Source organism: Typopeltis vanoorti, chromosome 24 (assembly GCF_054136105.1).
Source record: "Typopeltis vanoorti isolate ZY-2024b chromosome 24, IOZ_Tvanoo_1.0, whole genome shotgun sequence".
Lineage (NCBI taxonomy): Eukaryota > Metazoa > Arthropoda > Arachnida > Uropygi > Thelyphonidae > Typopeltis > Typopeltis vanoorti.
Window position 1 is genome coordinate 33982160 of NC_143572.1, and position 25075 is coordinate 34007234.

General features: G+C 35.0%; 1 protein-coding gene across 2 annotated transcripts in view; it reads right to left on the reverse strand.

The window, feature by feature from the left end:
- Positions 1-25075, reverse strand: part of LOC150093092 (fibronectin type-III domain-containing protein 3A-like) — a 557362-nt gene that overhangs the window by 512919 nt on the left and 19368 nt on the right. For both annotated transcript variants that reach the window (XM_090414067.1, XM_090414066.1), the window contains exons 2-3: positions 20329-21095; positions 187-356 (exon numbers count right to left, since the gene is read on the reverse strand). In XM_090414067.1, coding sequence (XP_090270193.1) covers positions 187-356; positions 20329-21049 — 891 coding nt within the window. In that variant the 5' untranslated portion in view covers positions 21050-21095. The remainder of the gene's footprint in view (positions 1-186; positions 357-20328; positions 21096-25075) is intronic.

Below are 25075 nucleotides of genomic sequence, written 5' to 3' on the forward strand. Positions count from 1 at the left end.
ATCATTAATCTAAATACTAAAAACTAGCCATCTCATTGTTTGCTGAAGATGTCTTGTATAGTGACTTCCTCAAACCAGTTAATGCACCTTTATTTACAAGATTTAATCAAGAAAATTTACATTTATAACAAACTATAAGATGGTTTTATATCACATCATACTTTATCAAGAATGTAAAATACTTACATAAGGTGTGCCCACAGGAACAGCTACAGGTGGTTGAGGTGACAGAATTATGTGACGAAGTGTTCCATTTTCATCAACAATTTGTTGTACCATGTGTCCAGGAGGAACTTGGACAGGCATAGCTATTGGTGGTGAGGCATTATTTGATACCATCCGTACAGTAGCAGGCCCTATAAAAACAAAAGAAAAAAATTCTATTTGAGTAATAAAATAGTAATGGCAGAAAGATTAAATCAGTGATAAGTCAAGCAGTTACATGCTCTCCAGTGCAGTTAATTAATACAATATGTGAAAGTAATGTTTTTTTGCACAACAGGTTTCAACCTGGATAAATTTACAATGTTTTAGCACCTTACTTGATTACACAGCTCATTTAGGATTATTATTTTACAACAGTATTTTGTCATTAAAAATATGCAATTTTTACTGTGTTTGTTGTAAAAATTCAAAAAAAAAAAAAAAAAAAGAACAAATTAGCAGGGAATAACTTATAAAAATTAATTATTTTAAATAATGCTAAAAGAAAAGAAAAAAAAAGACATCTCTAATAAACAGTGAGATTCTTTCCAAGCTAAGTAAGTAAATCTAGCAATTGCAGAACAGAATGCCTTATTGCAAGTATGTCCAGTGATAAATCATAGTGAAGATGAAACACCTGAAATCCTCTGTCTGAAATGATATACAGCAAGGTTTTCCAAACTTTTTTTTATGTGGCGCGGTTATTTTAATACTTCATCTTCGTGATCCACTAAAATTTTTATGGCCAATAGGTAAAATAAAACAGATTTGAATGTCCATAGAGTTTTCATTTATTATGATTATAATAAAGAAGCATTTCCTCTTACAAAAATATAAAGAAATTAAACGTTTTTCGTCTCTATTAATTAAATTATTTATTCATTAGTCCCGATTAAACGCTATTTACTTGTATTTTAGAGTTTCGTGAAAAAGGAAAACCCAAAAACGAAACGCCTAGGTTTTCGAGTTTTTTTAGGCGATCCGGCATTTAGCTTTCGTGACCAGATGCCTGGTCCTGACCCATCATTTGGGAAACGCTGATATACATGAAACATATCAGTATGCCAGCCTGGCTGGCTGAGTGGTTAGTCCCTACTTTCCAATCAACAGGTTGCTGGTTTGAATCCATCTGTGAGAATGGTTGTTTGTGATTGTCTTTAAGTGGGAGAAGAATTTCATCACATAGTGTGACACCACCACCACCACCCCAAAATAACTTGAAGTTCCATATTCACTCTAAGGAGTAGAATTCCTGGATTATGTTAAAAAAGAAAGGGGAAAATAAACACACACATAGGCAACTGAATTAGAACAATACTATATTGAATCTCCTTAAGCTTCAATTACAGTACATATACAGGGTGTTCGGGATAAATTTGACAGTTTCGTAAGGAAAAAGAAAATCTTCTTTGTATCTATTAAATTTAATGAATTGACAAAAAAACATTACAGGCAGAGTTAATTACAATACTATCAACAAGATTTACTCAAAATAACCACCATTAGCATCGATCACAGCTTCAATTCTGCTTCGGAACCTCGAACAAGCTGATGCTACAGTCTCCCTGGGAAGGGCCGCAAAAACTGTTTTAATTTTATCCATTAACTGGGCTTTTGTATTACTGGAAGTGCGATTGGTGTCTTTTTCAACTGCGCCCCATACAAAATAATCCATGGGGTTAAGGTCTGGGGAGTTTGGAGGCCAAACATTTGGACTGGTGAAGTCGTAGAAATTTTCAGACAACCATTTTTGACTTTTCCCAGAGGTGTGGCAAGGGGCCGAATCCTGCTGCCATACATACGGCCTACCATTGGCTACCCTTGTTATCCAGGGCTTGACTACAGTTAGCAACTCCACGAACAAAGCCCGAATTCCAATGCCAGGGTTCTTCAACACCTGTTCCTGCAGATTTGCGAGGAATTCTGCTGTACGAACGCAATCAGATCGTCTGCTAGGGATCTTTCTTCTTGCTACATCCTCGTAGTCACCATTGCAAGTCTCTAGTTCATGCCTGATTGTTTTTACTGTATTCAGGGAGCATTGGGCAGCAGTCGTAATATCCTTATTTTGATGGCGGGCACGAATCATCATGATACAAGTTATTCTCTTCCATGATTCAGGTGGGTTCCAGCTATCCATCCTTTCTGACATCTTGTATATGAATGAAGAAGGGTCCAAACTTTTAAATGAAGAGAAGTGTGTGTTAATACATGTAACTTACGGAAAAATATAATTAATTATAAATATGTCAAATTTATCCCGAACACCCTGTATAGTTTGCATATGTGCTGTAATTGCACATATGCAATCCAACACCTTGTGGCATGGATTCCACAAGGTGTTGGATTGTGTCTGTCTACAGCAGACCAGGTGTTCACCAGACAGTAGTTTAACTGGCTCATATTTAACAAAAGGACTTTGCTCCAAGATCTGTTTTGCTAACATGAATGACATTCTCAATACAATTCAGATTTGGGCTTTGTGATGGCCAGGGAAGATGGTGGAAGTCATCATGCTCACTAAACCACTGCTGAACAGTCCTTGTGCAATGGACAGTAGCCTGTCATCCATGAAACAACTGCCTTCTGCATAACAAGTCGGCATTGCAGGATGGACTTGATCAGCAACAATGTTCAGATATTCCTTGGACACCTGACCTTCCAGCAATATCAGGGGATCCATTCTGAAACCAACAGAAAATGCCCCACACCATGACACTACCTCCAGAACATTGAGTTGTGTTTACAAAGCAAGCTTGGATTTTGTTTCATGGGCTCCTGCCAAACTCTCTGCCTACAATTGGTACAGAACAAGATGTACCATGACTTGTCAAACCATGACTTTTTTCTTTTCCCATTCTTCCAGTCATGGTGTTCCTGACACCACTGTAGACAAACTTTCTGATTCTTCACAGAAATCAGCAGTTTCCATACAGGCATGCGACTGCCAATACTGATCCTCTTCAATTCCCTGTGCAAGGTTTGGTGACGTGGTTTGGGAACAGCCTTCATTAAATGTTTTGGTCGATTGCTGCACAGAAAGTTCTGTTTGTCCATGTGAGCCTCCAGAGCTCAGTCAGTATAGATGAAGCCCTTTGGTAGGAAAGACCTGGGTTCGATTCCTGTCCATGATGCGAGGAACCTTTATCTGGTCTTTTGTCCCTCTACTTTAATCCCTCATTAGGAGGGATCAACCAGTCAAAAGGAACGGTCAAGGATAAGGGGGAACCCCACATGAATAAAATAAATAAATTCCTGACAGTCTTTCCACTGGTTAAACACCTGGGATATCTAATTTTTTAAGAAACCAGTCAGCTCTTCTGTTTACAAAATCATGGCTCCAGCCAGACAGGCACCCACAATAAGCCCTTTATCAAACTCCGAAAGATCCTTTTAATTTTCCCATTGTGATGAACAACACTACTGATGATTACTGAACAGCAGCATTCTTAAATAGTCGCATAGAATATGTCGTGACCAAGTATTTTGCATAAGTAATGTTTATGTACATCTGCATAAAGGTTTTTAATTCAGTGGTCGGTATGTGTGTGTGTTGTTGAGGTGTGCAAAAAAACATTTCCAACATATCCCAGTTATGTAGTCAAATAGAGAACACATTAACGCAGCGTAGCAATATTGTAGGTTTGAGAGGGGATTGGGCTATATTCTCAGAATGTTCCATAAAAAGATTTTGTGGGGGAAAGGCTTATTTTTTAGATGTGTTGTAGTGAATAGGGAGGCTATATCAAAAGTGACATCATTGTCAGTATCTTTCAGGATAAAGCTTAGCAAGTAAGATTTGAAGTGAGGAGAGAGATCTTGGGCTAAGTGTTTGGCTACTTTGAGTATGTGTGTGGGTGGGAAATTATGGGTCACAAGGGTGTGGTCTGTTTGTATATTTTAGGTAATCCATATACAGCCTCCATAGCTCAGTCAGTATAGACAAAGCCCTTTTGTCAGAAAGACCTGGGTTCCCGTCCAAGACGTGAGGAACCTTTATCTGGTTTCTTTTGATTAAAGGTGAGTTAGCAGTCTCATCTGGAAGTAGGGGGTTTTTTCACCCAGAAACTTGGGGTTTTCGTCCCCCAGAACAGGCAAATTGGCCCTGTGCACACACACACACATCTACAGTCATAACAATTATTCCCCCTCCCCAACACCAGTCTCTGCAACAAGTTCGTTGGGGGTATCCCACAGTCGCATAATCATAGCAGACCCTGTGTCAATCAGGATAAAAGTGCTATAAAGAGGAAGGAGAGGTAATCCATAAATCCAGCAAGGCCTATGATTTTAGGGTTTAGGATTTTAGATAATTTGATAGTCCAGAATACAACTGTGTCTAATAATTTTTGGAGTGTTTTCCACCCCATTTGAGTGGGGGGTCAGTATCATCATTTAAGCAGTATGTAGATCGATCAAGTACTACTGTACCATTACTTCTATTTGCTTTTGTGATGCTAATATTCTGGTTTTGGCATATCCTTAAGTACAAAGAGTTCTGCATGGGATAAATTCTGTTTTGGAAGCATCTGCAGATTTTAAAATGTTGGCAACATCTAGCTGGATATTACTGGTGAATATGGGAGGGTAGGCTGGCTGTAGATTCCTCATCTTTGTGCCTTGGTGACCAAGTCAAAATATTGGTCTAATAACTAACTACATTTTAGTTAATTAGATTATCTGAAGACGTGTATTTTCTTCTTCAACCCAGACCAAAAATTATCTATCCTCATCACTATATCCTCTGCTTCATTTGGATCATCCTGCCATTTACAGTATTCCTTGCTTCAGCAAACTTACATTAGACAAACTGGAAGAACAGCAAAAATCTGTCTGAAGAAACACAGTAACTATGTCCATTAGTACTGTCGGCATTCTGGAATAGCATACCATTCCATGGATATAGATCACTGGATCCAAGGGGTTAAAAATCTCCCTTTTATTCAGAAGCTGATATATATCTAAGAGACTATTTCTAGAATCTGCTAAAACACTACAGTTTCTCTTAATCTTAAACTCAGCTCCCTCACTTTACCAAATATCTGTGAGATTATCATACGGAAACCTTCAGTAAATTCCATCAATGCATCCAAAGAGAGTGCCATTTAGGACTATAGGATCCTGCCTATCACACTGTCTGTATTTAATTTCCTGCTGTGTTTGCGTCTGCCTTACTTTTCTTCCCAAGAAGATATCTTGGTGACCAAGGCAAAATGTTGGCATAATAATCTAATTAACTAAATAAAATTAGTTGTCTCCAGATGTTTATTTCCTCCACTAAAATTGATGTGAGTGATAATCCATGTCTATGGCATTCATACCAGAAGATTTGTCTATTAGAATAACATACATATAAAACATATTATAATTTGTTTCATCTATGTGACCATTTGGATGGTTAATGTTGTTATTCCTATGTTCTTTGGTATGTCTCTAAGTTGTCTTTTGAGTTAATCATGATTTGTTGCTTTGGTTCTACATCTTCATTCCTCATCGGAATATACATATGGCCAGCTACTTCCTATATCAGAATCATATGATCATGTGTACCAGCACAGACATATCTTTCCTACAGGTGGACAGTGATAGGAATAAGTTACAATATAATGGTATTCACATGCCAGATTGGTCGGCTGAATGGTTAGCGTATCCACTCTCCAGCCAAAAGCTGCTGATTTGAATCCCGCTGTGGGCATGGATGTTTGTGAAAATACTAGTGGTGGTGGTGGTTGTAGTTGGTGAATTGTTGTACAGTAGGTGCCCTCCCTCAATGAGTCTTTGAACTCCCTGGAGGTGTCACGTAATAATAATAATATTGGTATGAATGTTGCTCTACAACACCCAGAAAGAAAGCAAATGCTACACAGATTAAAAGTGAAAAAAAAAAAAAAAAAAAAAAAAAGAATGAAAAAAAAAAGTTAAGTAGGTCAGATGTTAACAAGACTATGGGAATATTATTTTCCTTTTGGACATGCATTATGGGAAGGATCACTCTCCAGACCAGTTGTGACCTTTATTGTGGTCTTATCAGTGGGAGCTAGACCAGGAAGACAGAGAGCTTAAATCAATGCATAAGTCACATATTTTTCATATCCATGTAGCAAAATGGTATACCAGCATATTAAAATACTCTGGATCAGAGACAGATGCAGAAAGTTTTTCATACATTTACAAAGTAAATTACACAGGAAATTATATCCTTGTTTGAATCGTTGACCCAAGTATAAGCAAGCAGCTTTTGTATGAAGTAGTGGGGAAATTGATGAAGTTAGCAGCTTCATTGTATAAATAGCTTACTTGTGGTTAAGCCTTTGTGCTAAACTCAAATGACTTCAAGATATCAAAAGTTTGGAGGAACTTGGGTTTCTCCATACTTTCCATTGGCATTTGTATACAAAGTGGGTGACATAAGCAAGATTCCCTGTTAACTGGCAGTAGTAGAAATAATACTAATAATCATTTATTAGTTGAGGTTTTCAGATCACCTAATTGGATGTGCTTATGTGTCAGATTGGCTAAGTGGTTAGCATATCTGTTTTCTTACCAATAGGCTCTGGGTTTGAATTCCACTGTGAGCATGGCTGTTTTGTAAATATCCTTTAGATGACAGATGAATTTCATTACTCACTATGAGACCCTCCTATCTGCATACTAACAGCTTAAAGTGGCTTGAAGAAAGTTCCATGTTTGGCCTCAAGATTAGAATTTCCAGATTATATAGCCCTTAGCCCATCCATGGTACTAATACAAATGTATTTATAGATTAACAGTGTTTGTAATAGTTTTTCTCCATTATTTAGAAAGAACAGAAGTGAGAGAAATTGGAGAGTAATTTGTGGTAAAAATGTGCTATTTATAGAAGTAGGTTTAAGTAGGCTAATTTCCAAGCTGCAAGATGGATAGCAGTGGAAGAGGAGAGAATAAAAAGGACAGGCATCAATTCAACTGGAGCACAAACTTCAGAACAGTAGGAGAAATGCTATCAAAACTAGAAAAAAAAGCTTGTTGATATCCAGTTTGAACAAGATCTTCTAAATTCTATCTGACAAAAAATTAAATAGGCATGTGGATAATGAGCAACCTGAAAAGGTCACTATCCAGTAACTGCAATCAGAGACCAGGCAATTCAATTTGGTCAAATTGCCAATTTCCAAAAACTTGTGAGCAACCTAAGAAGGTCACTCCTCAAGTAGCTCAAACCTTTTGATCTCTTATGAAACTCTGTGCTCTGTCTGATCATCAAGCTTGAACCTCAACCTAGCATAACTAGAAGCAAGCACGACCACTGCACTAACCCTTGTCTTCTATGCAAAGCAGAAGACAAACTGAAAGTTTGTCTTCTGCTTTGCATAGAAGACAAGGGTTAGTGCAGGGTGAATGGACCTACTATTCTTTTTAGATACCAGGCAGAAAGCTTAAGAGAGCAAGAACTCGTGAGCCTACTATTCTTTCAGAGACTAGGCAGAAACTTAAAAGACCAAGAAACTGTTCAAAACGAACAATCCTATGTCAGAAAGTTATATTCATCACAAGTGAATGCTTTGTAGGTGTATAATCAGTTACTAAATTATAGAGCCAAAGGCTTCAATTTGGCATAAGTAAGACATTAAAGTGTGGAAAACATTATGAATCCAAACATATTTTATAGCTAAATATAGAATGAAACTTGCAAAATTTACCAGAGAGCTTAACCTTGAGCATCAGAGTGCTTTGGTCTCTGATGAGAACCAACGGTTTGAAACAGTTATCAGGCCAGTGAAACTAATTTAAGTACTAATAAAAGGCAAACATATGGGCTCCTAGGTGCAGCCTGTGTTTAGGAGCCCATGTGTTTGTGTATACCACGGCATCTCCAGCACTGAAGGTTATACAATGATATAAGTTGTCTAGTAAATTTCAAAATTTCTCAGAACAGTAAGCAGTAGAGGATAGAGTACATGCACGGCACACCACCTACAGGGATGTTGATGGATAATGTATTAGGCTTGGACATAAGTTTCTTTCTATATTTGGCTTTAAAATATGAATGGATTCATAATATTCTTGATAGTATCTTTCTTATGCCATAATGAAGCCTTTCAGCTCTATGCTTTAGCAACATAAAACAATCTTTAAATTCAGATCAAATTTAACTAAAATTAGCAAATAATTCTATTGAAACTGTAAGGACTATATATATTTACCTTGGACAATTAGTATTTTAAAGGAAAACAAAAATAAATAGAAGAATCGCACAAGGAAGCAAAGCATTTTAACTGTATATAAAAATTTTCTGTTTGAGATCTTTAAAAAGAAGGCTATTTAATATGTGCATTATTCCAGTGTTTACCTATGGAAGTGAGATGTGGGCAACACCTAAAAAGGAAAACAGGTTGAATGTGTCAAAGGGGGCCTTGGGGAAAAGAATGCATCACATGCATTCTTCTCTCCAATGCAACAGAAAGAGATAGAAGTTAAAATAATAGAATTAAAGAGAATGACTAGAGTAGAGGACAATGTAAAGTATTGCAGGGCATGTAAATGGAAATGGGTTGGCCATGTAACCAGATTAACAGGTGAAAGATAGAAAAAATTAAGCACTGAAAATGGATACCAAGTGAGGGATAGAGAACAAAAGGTCACCAAAGAACAAGATGGATAAATGACTGAAAAGTTAAGGGGGGGGGGGCTATTTTCCGCAGTCGATGGAAAGAGCCTAAAGAAGAAGAATCTGAGCCAAAAAGGATGAGATCTTCAGTGGGATGCTGCCTATATGCCTGGAAATAATTACAGAAATACAGACCAGAATGAAGAGATGGCAACTAGAACCAAGGAAAATGAATTTCTTCAGCTTTTGAGAGACAAATACCTTACACAGTGCATAATGACTAGGGAACCAGAATCTTACATTTGATCACTGAATCAGAGGAAGTGATTGTCAATGACATTATTAAATTTAACACCACGAGGTAATCATCTGGACAGCAGCAAGCCATATGATGACTTCTGTGAGGAAGGGATACATGCAAAACTACAAAGCAGGTGGTTAAAGAAAGTTCAGAAGACAGCTTGGAACAATAGCAAGAAGGTGTTAGGTGAGAAGATTAATGCTACCTTGATGCTAGTTACAAAATATTTAACGGCAGCAATGATAATGGATTCCTAAGTACTATTCCTAGGAAATCAAAATGAGTAGGTGTTAAATGCATTGAATCCTGGAATAAGTATTGGGGACAATATAAAATAAGAGGCAATGATAAGTTATTTGAGAAGTATTGTGACATATGAATTCACTAGATGGTCCTATGTTATTGTTTCTTTCTTGAAGCTTCAGCTCTTTGAAGACCTGTCTCAAAACCTAATACATTATCCATCAATCTTGTTGAAGATCTACCACTTCCCCTTTTCACGTGTATGCTATCCTCTACTACTCTTCTGAGAAGTCCCCATTTCTATTCTTTTTCTGGGAACAAAGTACTTCAACTTTCTTTTGTCAGTGCTCTTAAGAAGTCTCAAGTCCTCTGATCCTCCTTAGGATGTGTATTTATCCATCATTCAGGAGGTGAAACAGTCTCCTGCAATTTTGAATCCACCATATCTCAAGAACTTCAGCTGTTGTTTTAACCATTACAGTTTTGGATTATTTTTCACTATATACTTGGTCATAGTTCCTTATGTTTCTAATAAGTGCTCTTGTGCTCTGAGATGCTGGTTTGAATCCACTAAACTATGTTGTCCCATGGTGTAATGGTTGATACTCTAGACTGAATCCAATCTCAGTGAGACTTACTTGTCAAGCTTAATTTACTAGAAATTATATTCTTGTTTAATCCTGTACTTGAACATAAGCAAACAAAATTTATGCATTATAAATTAAAGATGCCAAGAAATTATATTCTTGGTTTAATCCTTTATCCAAGTGTAAGCAAACAGTTTGCGTGTGAAGTAATTTCACAATTGGAATCCTATGGAGGCTAATGACTTCACATCAGTTGCCTCAGTATCCCATAATGCAAAGCACATATCCTTATGGACATGTATAATACTATGCATTATGGGAAAGGTCACTACCCAGACCAGTTTCGATCTTTACTGAGGTCTCATCAGTGGGAGTCAGGCCCAGAAGTGATACCAAGGTTGAAGTAATGTAGAAGTCATATTATCATATACAAGTACACAAAAGGTGTCATACCTTATTATGTCACACCTTGCTATATGCATCAACTGCATCAGTATCCCATAATGCAAAGCAGACTTCCTTTCATAAGTGTATACTGCTAAGCATTATGAGAAGGATCACTACCCAGACCAGTTTCAACTTACTGAGGTCCTGTTAAAATGTGAGCAGGGAGGACCTCTCAAAAACTCATCTGCAAGATCATTCTAAATCCCACTGACAGGCAAAAAAACTACTACTGAGCAGAACAGCTGTACTCCCCAGAAAATACAAAGATTAAATAAATACAGGGGTCATATATTTCATATATACAAGTAGTAAAAAAGGTGTTTTCACCTTATTAAACTGGATTAGAGATAGTTGTAGAAAGATTTTTTTACTTGATTACAAAGTATATTAAACTTGACAAGAAATAATAATCTTGGTTAATCCTTTACTCAAGTATATGCAAACAGAGTTTGCAGTATTCTTTTCATTCATAGTATGGAATGTTAATTCCAACTTTTGTCAGTGTCTGAGAGAAAGTTGTAGAGGTAAACACAGTCTCACATCTGTCATAATAATCACTTGACCTGTACTCATACTAATTTGCTAATGCATGTCTTCCAGATCATTCATGGAATCCCCTGGCTTATAGCAATAGCCAACTGTATATTTTATCTTACTGGTCTTGATCTCACACCAGACTGTTTCAAATGAACAGCCACTCTCCCTCCTATCTCCTATTCTTTTTTGGCTGCAATTCATCAGCAGTACCTCTCCCCCCATCCTATCTTCCTTGAAAATACTAAACTCTTCACATTCTATCCCTGTAACCACATCATCTGCTGTTAGCGAAGTCTCACTAAGCCTATAACTTTTGGTGACGTTGCGCTAACCAAACCCAAAAACTCCTCCCCTCTTGTTCCTGATACTTCTGGCATTAATATATAGAAACTGCAGCATCCCTTTAGGCCCCCACTCATCTTTACTTCTTGAATTGACTACTCCTATTCAATATTTTTACTTGAGAGACCAGATTCTGCACTTGGTCATTCTCACACTCATTTGCCTCATGAGTGCCTTCACACAAACTCATCTGCTTCCACCTAAATTGCTTAAGCTTTCCTGAATTTGCACTTCAGCATGCTTGGTGAACAAAGCTCTCTCTCTCTCTCTAGATACCTAAATCAAAAACTATTTAGATGCAGTCCATCAGCATTATGCAAATTCTTCTTTCTGTCAAACACAGACAACAGATCCACAAATCTTACATCATTCCTTCTGCACAACCTATGTATTGATTCATTTGCTACCTACGACCTCCTACCTCCTCCTCAGTTTGCTCTATCATAGCGTGGCAAGAGACTTACAATCTTCACCTTCATGCACTTTAGTTTTGCTTCTTCTAATGACTCCATTACATCTTCCTTCATAGAATACTTCTTGTCACTCAAATCATTTGTACCAACAAGACAATTAGGCCTTTTGCCTTTACCTTTTTTTTTTTTTTGCATCCAGATGGCATGCCTAATATCATGAATTTCTGCACTAGGAAAACACAATTTCATTGCACTTTCATTAAGTATTCCCCTGATCAATGAATCTTTATAGATAATTTTCTCCTTAACTTGTTTTTCCTTGTTTGTTTGCTCAGTCTATTATTACTTCAGACAACCTGCTTTTTTTCTCTTCTCAGCTCTGCTAATCTCTTGCCACTTCTATAATTTTGCAGTTTGTCCTGTAAAGGATAACATTCAAGTGCACTATTTCTTTATGTCCATTTTGTTCTCCTCTATTTCCAGCCGCATAGTCAACATTAATTCCGACATTTTTCATCCTGTCATCCACTCTACTAACATTTGCTCCATTCTAGTCACCTAATAGGCACTCACTTTTGAAACATTTAATACACTCTCCTCCTCCCCCTCTCCAGTTTCAATTTCCTTCCACATATCCTTTAATTTTTGCAACAAGTACATCACTAGAAGCAACAGCACTCATACTTTGAATTTTATCTGTCATTATTATTATTATTATTATTCAGGCCTCCATGGAGTCAAAAGACTCATCATGGGAGGTCCTTCCTAAGAACATAAAGTCTGCCAAGACTCATCGAGGGGAGGTTCCCCCCCCCCTAAGAAACACAGTCTATCATACCACTCCTTAAACTCATTGACCGTTCTCGCTCTCACCACTCCATCAGGCAATGCATTCAACGGTTCAACTACCCTCCACGCTCCTCACCCTCTTGCTCACAGTTTCCTTTAAAAACAATAAAATAAAATAATAGTTATAAAAGTTTATAATTCAATGTTTTGGTATTTCATTAAAACAAAGATGTAATGAGTAAAACTGCTGTATGAGTGAATGCAGCATTGTATAAATGGACACAGATCATAATTGAAAAGTACTGTATGAGGAAATTATTGTAAAGTAGAGTATTAATAAGATTGAAAATAATACAGAAAGTGATGAGAAATTTCACATTTCTTGCTGTGTCATATTTCTCTACATATTTATTGTAGAGAAATATGAAACACCAAGAAAACAATCCAACAAAAACTAAAACAAAAAAAAATCTGTGCTATACATGAAAGTAAGTTGTATTAATGACATTACAAATATAACAATCAAAATTTACCTTCAAGAAAATTCAGTTTGTTATTAGGCATTTTAAAATTAATTTTAAACATTTGATCATTTGCTGTTATATAGTATCAATATTTGAATTTCCGAAAGTATTTTTCATATAGCTCCAAATCCATGCAAAATTAATTGATCATGAATAACCACATAAGCTTAAAACAGGGGTAGGTTTTGTAATTCTTCTATGAGTGGTAAAATTTATATTTGTGTGTAGATTTAAAATTGTTTTTTTTTCTGTCTATAAAATACCAAATGAAATTATAAACAATAAAAATTAGACCAAATGAAACTGTCAGCTTCAGATAAATAGGATGTTTAAACAGTGCACGTGTCTCAATCCCTCAAAAAAAAAAAAAAAAAAAAAAAACATCATGCATATACTGAAGTGTGTGTAATGCATTGACATTTGAAAATAACAGCATAACACAAACTCCTAAATATAAAATACATTTCCTTCATTATACAGCATGTGGCAAAAAAAAAAAAAAAAAAAAAATTAGAATACTCGTATTTCTTTAATAAAATGTATGAACTTTCACAAGGTCAAAATGATTATTAAATTTCGAATGTTTTAATCTAAACATTAGCTTCAAAAACTCTGGATATCCATCCATGCTAACCTAATTTTCTTGTTGACATCAGATCTTTTAACTAATTAATGGAAAAATATTTCTTTGGTCATATTTGTAAATTTAGGGACACAAAAAAAAAAAAAACACGTGTTGAACAGATTATTTTCTCAATTACTAATAAAATAAAACTTGACGTTTCGACCCCTGTATCGAGGTCATCATCGGAAGAATACAAGTGTATAAGGAACCAAGCTATATGCTCATGCCCTGTATACCAGTAAACTAAATCTACGTAGTTAATTAATCCTTTTCCCTAGCCTGACCTCTAGTGATAAAAAATAAATAAAAATAAAAAAACAAAATAAATAAATACAACTACAATAAACTGCTCTCTCAGGGGACCCTGTAACCCCCTAGAGAGCGCGTCCCCTGGGTGGTGGATAGGGGAGCCCACCATGTGTGTGTGTGTACATGCCGTGTGTGTGTGTATGGTGGGGTGGTCCAAATATACTGAATAAGGACTCGTGGACCAACAGGGCAATCATCTTGATTGTAAGGGAAGCGGCACTCCCATGGACCCCTAGCTGGATCTATCCTCTCCTTCTACTTTGAGGAAGATCCACTTACTTTAATCTTTCCTATAAGGCCTTATCAGCCAACTCTTCTTACTTTATGACCCTTATGCTATTAGAGTACTCGAGGGCCATGGGGTCATTTCATTTCTGGTGTTACAAACTATGCCCTCTCTATAAACCTTACTATATTTCTTCTATAATCTACTCTTTCCCCTTCAATATGTCCTATTCATCCTATGGGTTTAAATTCGGAAGAAGGCTAGTTCAGAAGCCTTAAAGTAGCAGCCCTACCACTGAACTATTCCATCGTCAGGCTAGTCCCCTGACATGGAGAACATAATCCTACTTGTAAGCTGACAGAAAAAGATAATCGGATTGAATCTATGGGAAATGACCCTGGAATGGAAAAGGGAAAATGAAAATGCAAACGACAAAATATAATACACATAGCAAACTGGAATGTAAGAGGAATAGCATATAAAGAAATAGAATTAGACCAGTTATTAAATGAAACAAATTTTAAAATAGCAGTAATCACTGAAACAAAAAAGAAATTAAAAGGAACTATGAGAACTGAAAATTTTAATGTGATATACAGTGGAGTCGACAGAGACCAAAGAGCACAAGCGGGAGTCATGATTTGGATTCATAACTCCCTTTCAACACAGTTAAAACATTATAAATTATGGAATGAAAGAATAATAGAAGCTAGAATAAAAATAGATAGAGGCTATTTAACAATAATTGGTTTATATGCCCCAGAAGAAGGAAGAGAACAGGATAATACTGATTTTTATAATCAGCTACAAAACATATATAATAAAATAAATAAAAAATGATTACATAATTTTAGCAGGAGACTTAAATGCAAGAATTGGAAACACGAAAATTAATAATAATATAGGAATACATGGAGAACACACTCTAAACAGAAATGGTAAAAAAATTGATTGACTTTGTAGTTTATAATAACCTAAAAATAACGAATTCCTTCTATAAATATAAAGAGATACATAAATATACTTGGGCAGCAAGAGGATGGAAATCAATATTAGATTACTTCATATTAAATGAAAAGACATCAAAATTTTCACTAGATGTTAGAGTTCACAGAGGATATGAAATAAGCAGTGACCACTTCCTTGTCAAAATAAAATTAAGATTACCACCTAAATGGCTACAAGTAACAAGAACAGAAAGAAAAATTGAAACATTTGTTTATAAAACTAGACTATTGAATGATACAAATGTACAATGGCTATATGAACAAAGAACTAACCAATATCTAGATAAAATAAAACAAAATTAAGAAATAGAAATAGAATGGCTTAATATAAAAACGATACTAAATGCAGCAGCAAATGAAAGCTTAGGAAAGACCAAAAAATTCAATAAAAGAAAAAAACTGAAGATCTGGGATGATAAAATCAAAGAAATAATCAAAAAGAAAAAATAAGCTTATCACAAATGGTTAAGCAGTAAAAGATTAGAAGATGAAATAGAATATAAAAGAATAAGAGCCATAGCTAAAAGAGAAGTCAGAAAAAGACATAGAGAATCATGGAACAAATATGTTTCTAATTTAGAACATGATTTATATAAAATAAGACCCAATGTATATAACATTTTGAAACACCTAAATGCAGATACCAAAGAAAACATAAAATTAAACACTGAATTGAAATTAGAAGAATTTCTAAATTACTACACAGAACTGTGGACAGACAAATATTTTAAAAAAGACAACTGGCAAACAATTAACGAAAATGAAAAGGAAATAACTGAAGAAGAATTAGAAATCAGCCTGAAAGAAACAAGAAACGGAAAATCACCTGGAGAAGATAAGCTAGGTTCAGAACTATATAAATATGCAGGAACAAGATTCAAAGAAAGACTCTTATTATTTTTAAATAAAATTTACTCAACTGGTATCCCCCCAATAGAATGGAAAAAAGCAATTGTGATTCCTATCTTTAAGAAAGGTAATAGTGATGACCCTAAAAACTATAGAGGTATCAGTATACTAAATTCCTGTTACAAAATATATAGCAGAATCTTAAATAACAAACTAATGAAATATTCCGAAAACTTTATTCTAGAGGTATGGAATGGATTTAGAAAAGGACGATCATGTATAGACCCAGCCTTTTGCCTAAAATTAATAATAGAGAAAAGAAGAGAATATAATTTAGAAACACATATTGCATTTATTGACTTTGAAAAAGCATTTGACAAAGTTAAAAGAAACATATTATTTAACATATTAAAAGAAAGACAAATACCAAATAATATCCTAAAAGCTATCACAAGTATATATGAAAATAATCAAATACAAATAAGATTAAATCACGAGCTATCATGTACAAGAGAGATAAACCAAGGGGTCCGACAGGGATGTCCCCTCTCAGCAACTCTTTTTAATATCTACTTAAATGAAATAATAATAAAATGGAGTAAAAATTTACATCAAGGAATTAAACTTTCACCTACAGTTAACTTAAACACTCTCCTCTTTGCAGACGACCAAATAATAATTACAAATTCTGAAGATAACTTACAGAAAGCTATTTTAAATCTAAATGAGATATCCAAAGATTATGGTATGATAATATCAACGGAAAAATCAAAAACTATAGCCTTTAAAGGACAAGATCCAGCAAGAACTAAAATAGTAATAGATAACAAGATCTTAGAACAGGTGAATTCATTTAACTACCTAGGATGTATGATCAAATATGAAAAAGATATAAACTTAAAAATTGCAAAATATTTAAAAATAACAGGTGTAATTAACTCTATATTTAAACCAAACCTAGTTCAAAAACAAACCAGGCTAAAAGTATACAATACATTAGCCTTACCGGTCTTAATGTATGGAAGCGAAATCTGGACAATAAAACAAAAAGACAAACAAAGATTAACAACAGCAGAAATGAAGTTTATGAGAAAAACTGCAAATTATAACCTATTTGATCACAAAAGAAATTAAGATATTATGAAAGAATTAAACCAAGAACCAGTAATAGAAAAAATTAAAAAATATAAACATAAATGGATGGAACATGTTCAAAGAATGAAAACAGCAAGATTACCAAAACAAGCCTTAAAGTACAAGCCATTAGGAAAAAGAAAACCAGGACGTCCTCTTAAACGATTCAACAATGACTTCTAAGGCCGGAACAGGCCATGCTAGGCCTAAATCCTTGATACGTATGATGATGACGACGACAATAAACTGCTAAAGTCCTCATGTATTAATATTCTTCTGGATAAGTTCTGATTCTTATAATATGATTTCTTTATATTACGAGATATAATATGAGAGCTGTCAGACTACATTATTCCAGAAATTTGGAAGATTTTAGACAGGATCACAGACGACTCGGCCAAGCACTCATTACTGAAGAACAAAGAAAAATTAGTAATGAAATTTCAAGCCCTACAACAACAGAAAAGCACAAGACCATCAAGACGCCATAACGAAAGGAACAGCCAATCACAAACCGACATAAGGAGCAGCCAATCGCCCACAAACAAAGTTAGGAGCACCCAACCACCATCGAACCACTGCTTGGTTTTCAACCAATCGAACCACAATCTCACCCAAAGTGAACTCTCGCTGCTAAAGAAAGGGTTGAACTATGGCATTGCTCCGAGGTCAGTGAACAAACTTGATATTGTGTATCATATCGAGAGAGGTTTAAGATCCCTCCCCAACATTTTGGCTGATAAAATACAAATGGAAACATCATGTATACTAAATTCAAACAAAAAACTAAGCACCAAATTAAACAAAACCGAAAATCTAGCCCTTAAATCCTTAAAAAATAACCAAGACATTATAATCACGAAAGCAGATAAAGGCAATGCCACTGTCCTTTTAGACCGTACAACATAAATTGAAAAAATGAACTATTTAATATTGGACCATAACACCTACCAAATGGTAAACTACAACCCCACAAAATGGAACAAAAAGAAAACAACTGAATTAATCAAATCTGTCCACACATTGCCCAAACAAACAACAAAAAAATTAATACCTTATTATGCCCGTGCACCCAGAATTTATGGCCTGCCAAAAATACACAAACCAGGCACACCTCTACATCCGATTGTTGAAGGAATTGACAGCCCAAATTATCACTTAGCCAAAAAATTAGCGGCCACACTCAAGGAATTGGTAGGTCAGTCCCCTTCCTACATAAAAAAATACACAATTCATTAATAAAATTAAAAACATTACACTCAATGACCAAGATTTATTAGTCAGCTTTGACATCACGGCTCCCTTTGCCCACATACTCCGCTCTGGATATTTCATGTGGCAAAACAATTTTTACCTTCAAAAAGAAGGTACAGCCATGGGCTCACCACTCCCCCCCCCCCCAATAGCTAACTTTTATATGGAAGACTTTGTGCAACGTGCTCTAGAGACAGCATGTCTAAAGCCCAAAATTTGGCTCAGATATGTCGACGATATTTTCGCCATTTGGCCCCACAGCCGCGAAGCTCTAAATACATTCCTTAGCCACTTAAACAAACAACACAAACATATCCAATTCACTATTGAAATGGAAAAAAACAACCCTCTTCCTTTCCTATACACAAGTCTTCCCTCTGGCTGTCTCTCCTTCTCAGTTTACCACAAACCTACACACACAGGCCAATACATACACAAAAATTCTTACCACCACCCAACACAAAAACTAGGTGTCATAAGCACCCTTAAACAGAGCCCTAACTATTCTAATGAACAGGCTCTAAACCAGGAATACAAGATCATCAACTAAACATTTATAAAAAATGGATACAGTAAAAAAACTATTCACAACATCTTCCATAAAGATACCAGTAAGAACAAAAAAGATTTCAGGAATGGCACTGCCATTCCTTATGTTAGAGGTATTTCTAAAAAAATAGACAGAACACTATGCAAATACAACATTAAAACCACCTTTAAACCCTCAAGTTAAAACACCTGCTCAGTTCTTCTAAAGATCCTCTTCCACACCTAGCCCACCCAGGGGTATACAAAATACAATGCATATGTAAATGCCATACATAGGGGAAACAGGGCGAACTATCCCAATCAGACAAGACGAACACAAACGACACATTAAATACCTCCATTTTGGGAAAACCGGCCTTTCTGACCACGCACTCCAAAATACCACAGAATTGATTGGAAAAATACCAAGTCCCTACGCCGCACCAAAACCTGGTTTGAGAGAAAATTTAAAGTCGTGAAATGCTCAAACACAACCCAAATCTCAACAAAAATGATGGCCTAACCATTTCAAGAATGTGGAGGACCCATCTACAACCTGTATATAACAACCTAAACTAGCCATAGAAAAATCCCACTACAAGAAGACAACCTGATGAAGTGTTTGGAACATTCAACAGCAATTGAAAGAAATCATATAATAACAATCAGAACTATCCAGAAGAATATTAATACATGAGAATTTTAGCAGTTTATTGTAGTTGTATTTATTTTTATTTTTTTATTTTTTATTTATCTTTTTTTATTTTTATTTATTTTTTATCACTAGAGGTCAGGCTAGGGAAAAGAATTAACTAACTACGTAGATTTAGTTTACCAGTATACGGGGCATGAGCATGTAGCTTGGTTCCTTATACACTTGTATTCTTCCGATGATGACCTCGATACAGGGATCGAAACGTCAAGTTTTATTTTATTAGTAATTAATAAAATAATCTGTTCAACACGTGTGTTTTTGTGTCCCTAAATTTACAAATATGAGTGCTGATCACCTTAAAAGAAAGAATATTTCTTTGGTGTTTGCTTGCTGAGTTAGTTCATCTTAGATGGAGGTAGTAAAGTTTACCCATTGGCAAACTTGGATTATTACTCTACAAAACATCCCAATTTTTAGAAATAAAAGTTTCCAGACAAAAAAAGTTATCCCTCTTCCTCCCTTCTATATGCTTATAACTCACTTTACATATGCTCCAAAATGTTACAAATATTTTGGCATTAATCACAGACTTCATGCTTTCAAGGAATCGATTTCTTTATAAACTATAAAGATTTTTTGTTCATCAGTACTGTAAAAGCCATAGTAATTTTTTTTTTTAATTTTTATTTATTTATTTTTTTTTGCCACAACCTGTAGTTTTCTCAAAGTTCAATTACATATTTAGTAAGCATAAAAGAAAATCTAACCTTGAATTAGTTGCATATGATCTCCCATATTAAAAGATATAGTCTCTCCTGGATTGACATGAAGATGAACAATATGCTGAATTGCAGAATTACTTACATGAGGATTTCCACATGTATTATTTTTAATAGGCTGCTGACTTGATGTTGTTTGAGAATGCAATGTAGGGCTGTATTGTCTGTGTGTAGGAGATGGTCCTCGATTACTATAAGGATTCTTAATATTTGAGTAATGTTGAAAATTTGCATTACTAGCATTAGGATAAGTATACTGCTGATATTGATAACTTGTAACATGCAGCTGATTATCAACTGCTGTAACTGCCCACACATCAGTGGACAACTGCTGGGGTAAACAGTCTGATGCAACCATACAACTGTTGTCATTCTTTGTTATACCTTGATTAGTTACTCCATTTAGTCCAGTATTTTCTAATCCAGCATCACCTCCACCAGATGACTGGGAAGTGGCATTATTTCCACATTTCAGATGAATCCAATTATTTTTTAATCCATCGCCATTTTGAGATTTCTTGTGTTTAGCATTATTTTCTATATCTTCACCATTCTCAGAACTAGCTATATCACATGAGACAACCTGACCATTAACTGTTAAACAAATGCCATCCTCTACTGCAACCGAATTACCCAAGGATGTTGTATGTTCCATATTTTCATCTGCTACAATATATGTCCTTCCATCGTTTAATTTTGCCATTGCCATATAAATCTCTTCTAGTTGCCAGGTGCCATTAAGGTATTGAGGATGGCTATAAAAAACAAAAAGTTATGAAAAACAAAATTAGAAACATAAAATAAAAATGTAGCTGTAAATTTCTATTAGTGGTTAGAATGTAGAGCAATTATTTTAAAACATGAAAATCACTATGTATAGATGTTCCATGCATTTAATAATATCGATATGTTAAAATAATGCATTCTTAGTATTTTAGTTTTCTCCACTATACTGATGTAGTGTGCAAGATATTGATATGGAAACCTTAGAATTAAATTATTTTATTAAATAATTTAATTCTAAGGTTTCCATATTAGAAATTTGAAGAAATTATATTTTTAAATTAAATAATTTAATTCTAAGGTAGCGATATTTAATTCTAAGATTTCCATTTGCAATTTTAAATTATGAATAATTTAAAATTGCAAATCTACTTATGTTCTCGTTTATGAATAACCTACTTCAGCTGAATACTGACAGTTATGAATGTTCACAGTGATTTTTAATAATTATTTTTTTTAAAAATAAAAGTATGTACAGCAATCCCTCGATTAGTGCGCCTAATGTGTTCTTTAAAACAGGCGCATTAATCGAAAATAATAACCTATGGGAAAAAGTATAATTTGTTCCTCAAATTTCTTAATGACCCTTAATTTTTTTTTATAAAAGAATTAGGGTATGTCTCAGGGCCTAGTTAAAGGAAAACCATGAAGCTGAAAGATGATAAAACATATTCAGAATATAAATTTTATTATTCTACTACTTAACAAAGAATTGAGTTAACGTAGTTTGGTGGGCATTTTGTTTCTTTTTTTCATACAACTGACGGTATGGCCCTATTGCTTCTACTCTTCTGCAAATTTTACTGCTTCTCTCTTCATCAGGGTCAGCCTCTAAGCAATGCTGCTTAAAAACTTCGATTATACGAAAAATATTTTCAAATTGTTTCTGTGAAATCTCTTTTGGCTGACTATCAGTGGTTAAATTTTCTTCATATTCTTCGGGATCTTCCCATTGCGCATCTAAATTTAGCAGGTTGGAATCGCTCAATTCTTCAGAATGAGATTTAATTAACTCTTGGACATATCATTGAAGGAGAGAAAGAAATGAAGGCAGTACGAATTGGTCGCCAACATGCGAAATCACATGCTTTATAGATAAAATTTCCCAACTGTTATACAAGCAAAATAATTACCACTTTAAAAACTACGATGATCATAAAAGAGAAGTTAATTTTCCGACGTGTAATAATAAACAACTCATCCCAGAAGATGGATTGATTACCCTATTATCAGAATGGATTCTCCTTTTTGTGACATGCACAGAAATGTCTCGAATCTATGGGCATACTATAGCAGATGACATAAATTTTGGCAGTAAAAATTTGGAACATAGTATAGATATAAGTAGTGTAGTATGCCATTAAAAATAACTTTGTAAAATGTTTTAAATCGGTAACTAAATTATTTCATTCTGGTGAGTGATTTTTTAAAAAGTTAGCCATAAAATGTATAGATAAAAAATTTTTAAAATCTGTAACATTTATTTTTAAGATGTATATAGGTGCACTAATCGAATTTGGGTATGGAAAAAAAATAATGCGCTAATCGAAGGAGTACTGTATCTGATACAAATAGGTAGTTGAGATGATTTGTTTTAAAAATACTACTTATTCACTAAGAAGCAACATTCATTTTCAATATACTGAATAATAAAAGCTACAGCACACACACCTTAAAATTCTCATTAGTATTAAAAGTTCTGTGAAGTGGAAAAGTTGCTCAACAAAATGCCATTATTTATTACAGTTGAACATTAAATCATTTAGTCTTCACAGTCAATACTCTCTGACAGTGTATTCTAATAATCAACTGTCTTGTCCTATCAGGTGTCTTGTCCTATCAGGTGTCGTCTCCTTCCAGGAGGCTGACTACCATGATCTTCTACCATGCACAGTTTTGTGCTTCTCTCTTACATTCTTCACAAGACAAAAAGATCCAGTCCTTAATATTTCCCATCCAATCTGTTCTTTGTTTTTCTCCTCTTCTTTTTCCTTGTATCATTCATTCTAAAAGTGTTTTTTGTAGGGATTCATGTTTTAGTATGTGACCAAGATAGGTGGTTTTCCTTTTCTTAATGGTTTTTCAACGGTCTTATTTTCTCCAATTATCTGTAATACTTCTAAATTAGTTTTTTTTTTCATCCATAGGACTCTATGGATTCTTCTGAGGATCCACATTTCAAAGGATTTTAGTTTATTTTCACAATATTTTGATATTGTCCAGGTTTCTGCTCCATATAGCAGTACTGACCATACGTAGCATTTGGACAGCCTAATTCTTATTTTTGTGTGAATTTTTTTTCCTTGAGGTCAGAATGTTTTTCATACTAATGAAGGTTGATCTAGCAATTTCTATCCTTCTTAATATTTCCTTATCACACTTTCCATTCTCTGTAATTAGTTGACCCAAATATATATAACACTCTACTTGAATCTAAGGTATTTCCTTCTATCTTAATATTTATATTGGTTTTTTTCCCTTTTTTCTCTTGTTACTAGCATGATTTCAGTAATTTTGAAGTTGAAATTAAGTCCATATTTTTCACTTAGTTTCAGTGTATCTTCTAGTAGGTTTTGAAGATCTTTTTTTATTTTCAGCCAGCAGTACCGTATCGTCTGCATATCTTAAGTTTATATTTCTGCCTCCTTTAAATTCTGCTGATTGTTGGGAGATATTTTCAGTATAGAGGTTAACACGTTCATTGCCAAGCTGAAAATTGGAATTTTGTGTGGTGGCCAAATTTTTTTTACTTGATAGCGACGTCCATGCGATAACGCGTGATCGGCGGGTTGTTGAGAACTCGTGCCACGCGATATCGCGTGATTGGCAATGAATGTGTCGGACAATATAGGAGAAAGGACACGACCTTGTCTGACACCCTTCTTTAGTGGGAATTCCTCTGATGTTTCTCCTGATATTTTTATTGAGGCAGTTTGCTCCTAATATAGATTTATCAGTAATCTAGTATCTCTACCATCTATTCCTAAATTTTTGATGCATTTTATTAGTTGTTCATGTTGTATATTGTCAAAGGCCTTTGTGCAGTCAATAAAACATAAGTAGACTCCTTTCTGCTTCTCCAGATATTATTATTACCACCCCAAGACCTCATGGAGTCAAAGACTTTTATCATACACACAGCTCATCATATCGTGTTTTAAACACATTCAAACTCTTTGCAGACACCACATTCTCAGGCAAGGCATTCCAATCATTCACAACTCTGCACGAAAAAAACCTGCATCTCACTCCCCTACTCGCACCCTCTTTATGAAGTTTCCAGGGATGACCTCTGGTTCTCCCACTATTCTCTGTAAAACTTCTCCAGCATTGATCCTATAACAACCCCTTACCAACTTGTAGGTCTCTATCATATTTCCCCCTCTTCCTCCTGTCCACCAGACTCTGCAAATTACATCTTCTCAATCTTTCCTCATACTCGACATTCCAGAGGTCAGAAACTACCTTAGTCAGTCTCCTTTGGACCCTTTCCAACATCTCTTCATCCTTCTGTAAACCCGGTGACCAAATCTGGGCACAATAGTCCATGTGTGGCCTAATCAAAGCCTTATACAACGGAACAAGAATCTCCCTACTTCTACACGTCATTGTCCTCCGCATCATTCCCAGAAGCCTTTATGTTGTCTTCACAATTTTGGCGATGTGTCCCCTAAATTTTAGATTCTTATCCACTATCACCCCCAGATCTCTTATTTCCTCTACCTCCAACAATATATTCTCACCAAGCATAAATTCTGCATGCCATCTTTTTTTTCCAAATTTTAAAACCTTACATTTTGCAACATTGAACTCACATCCCAATTTCCGTGCCCAATCACTCAATCTATTCAAGTCTTCCTGTAAGGCCACAACATCTTCACTACACTTCATGGTTCGTCCCAACTTTGCATCATCTGCAAACAACTGAATATCTCCATCCAAATCTTCACCT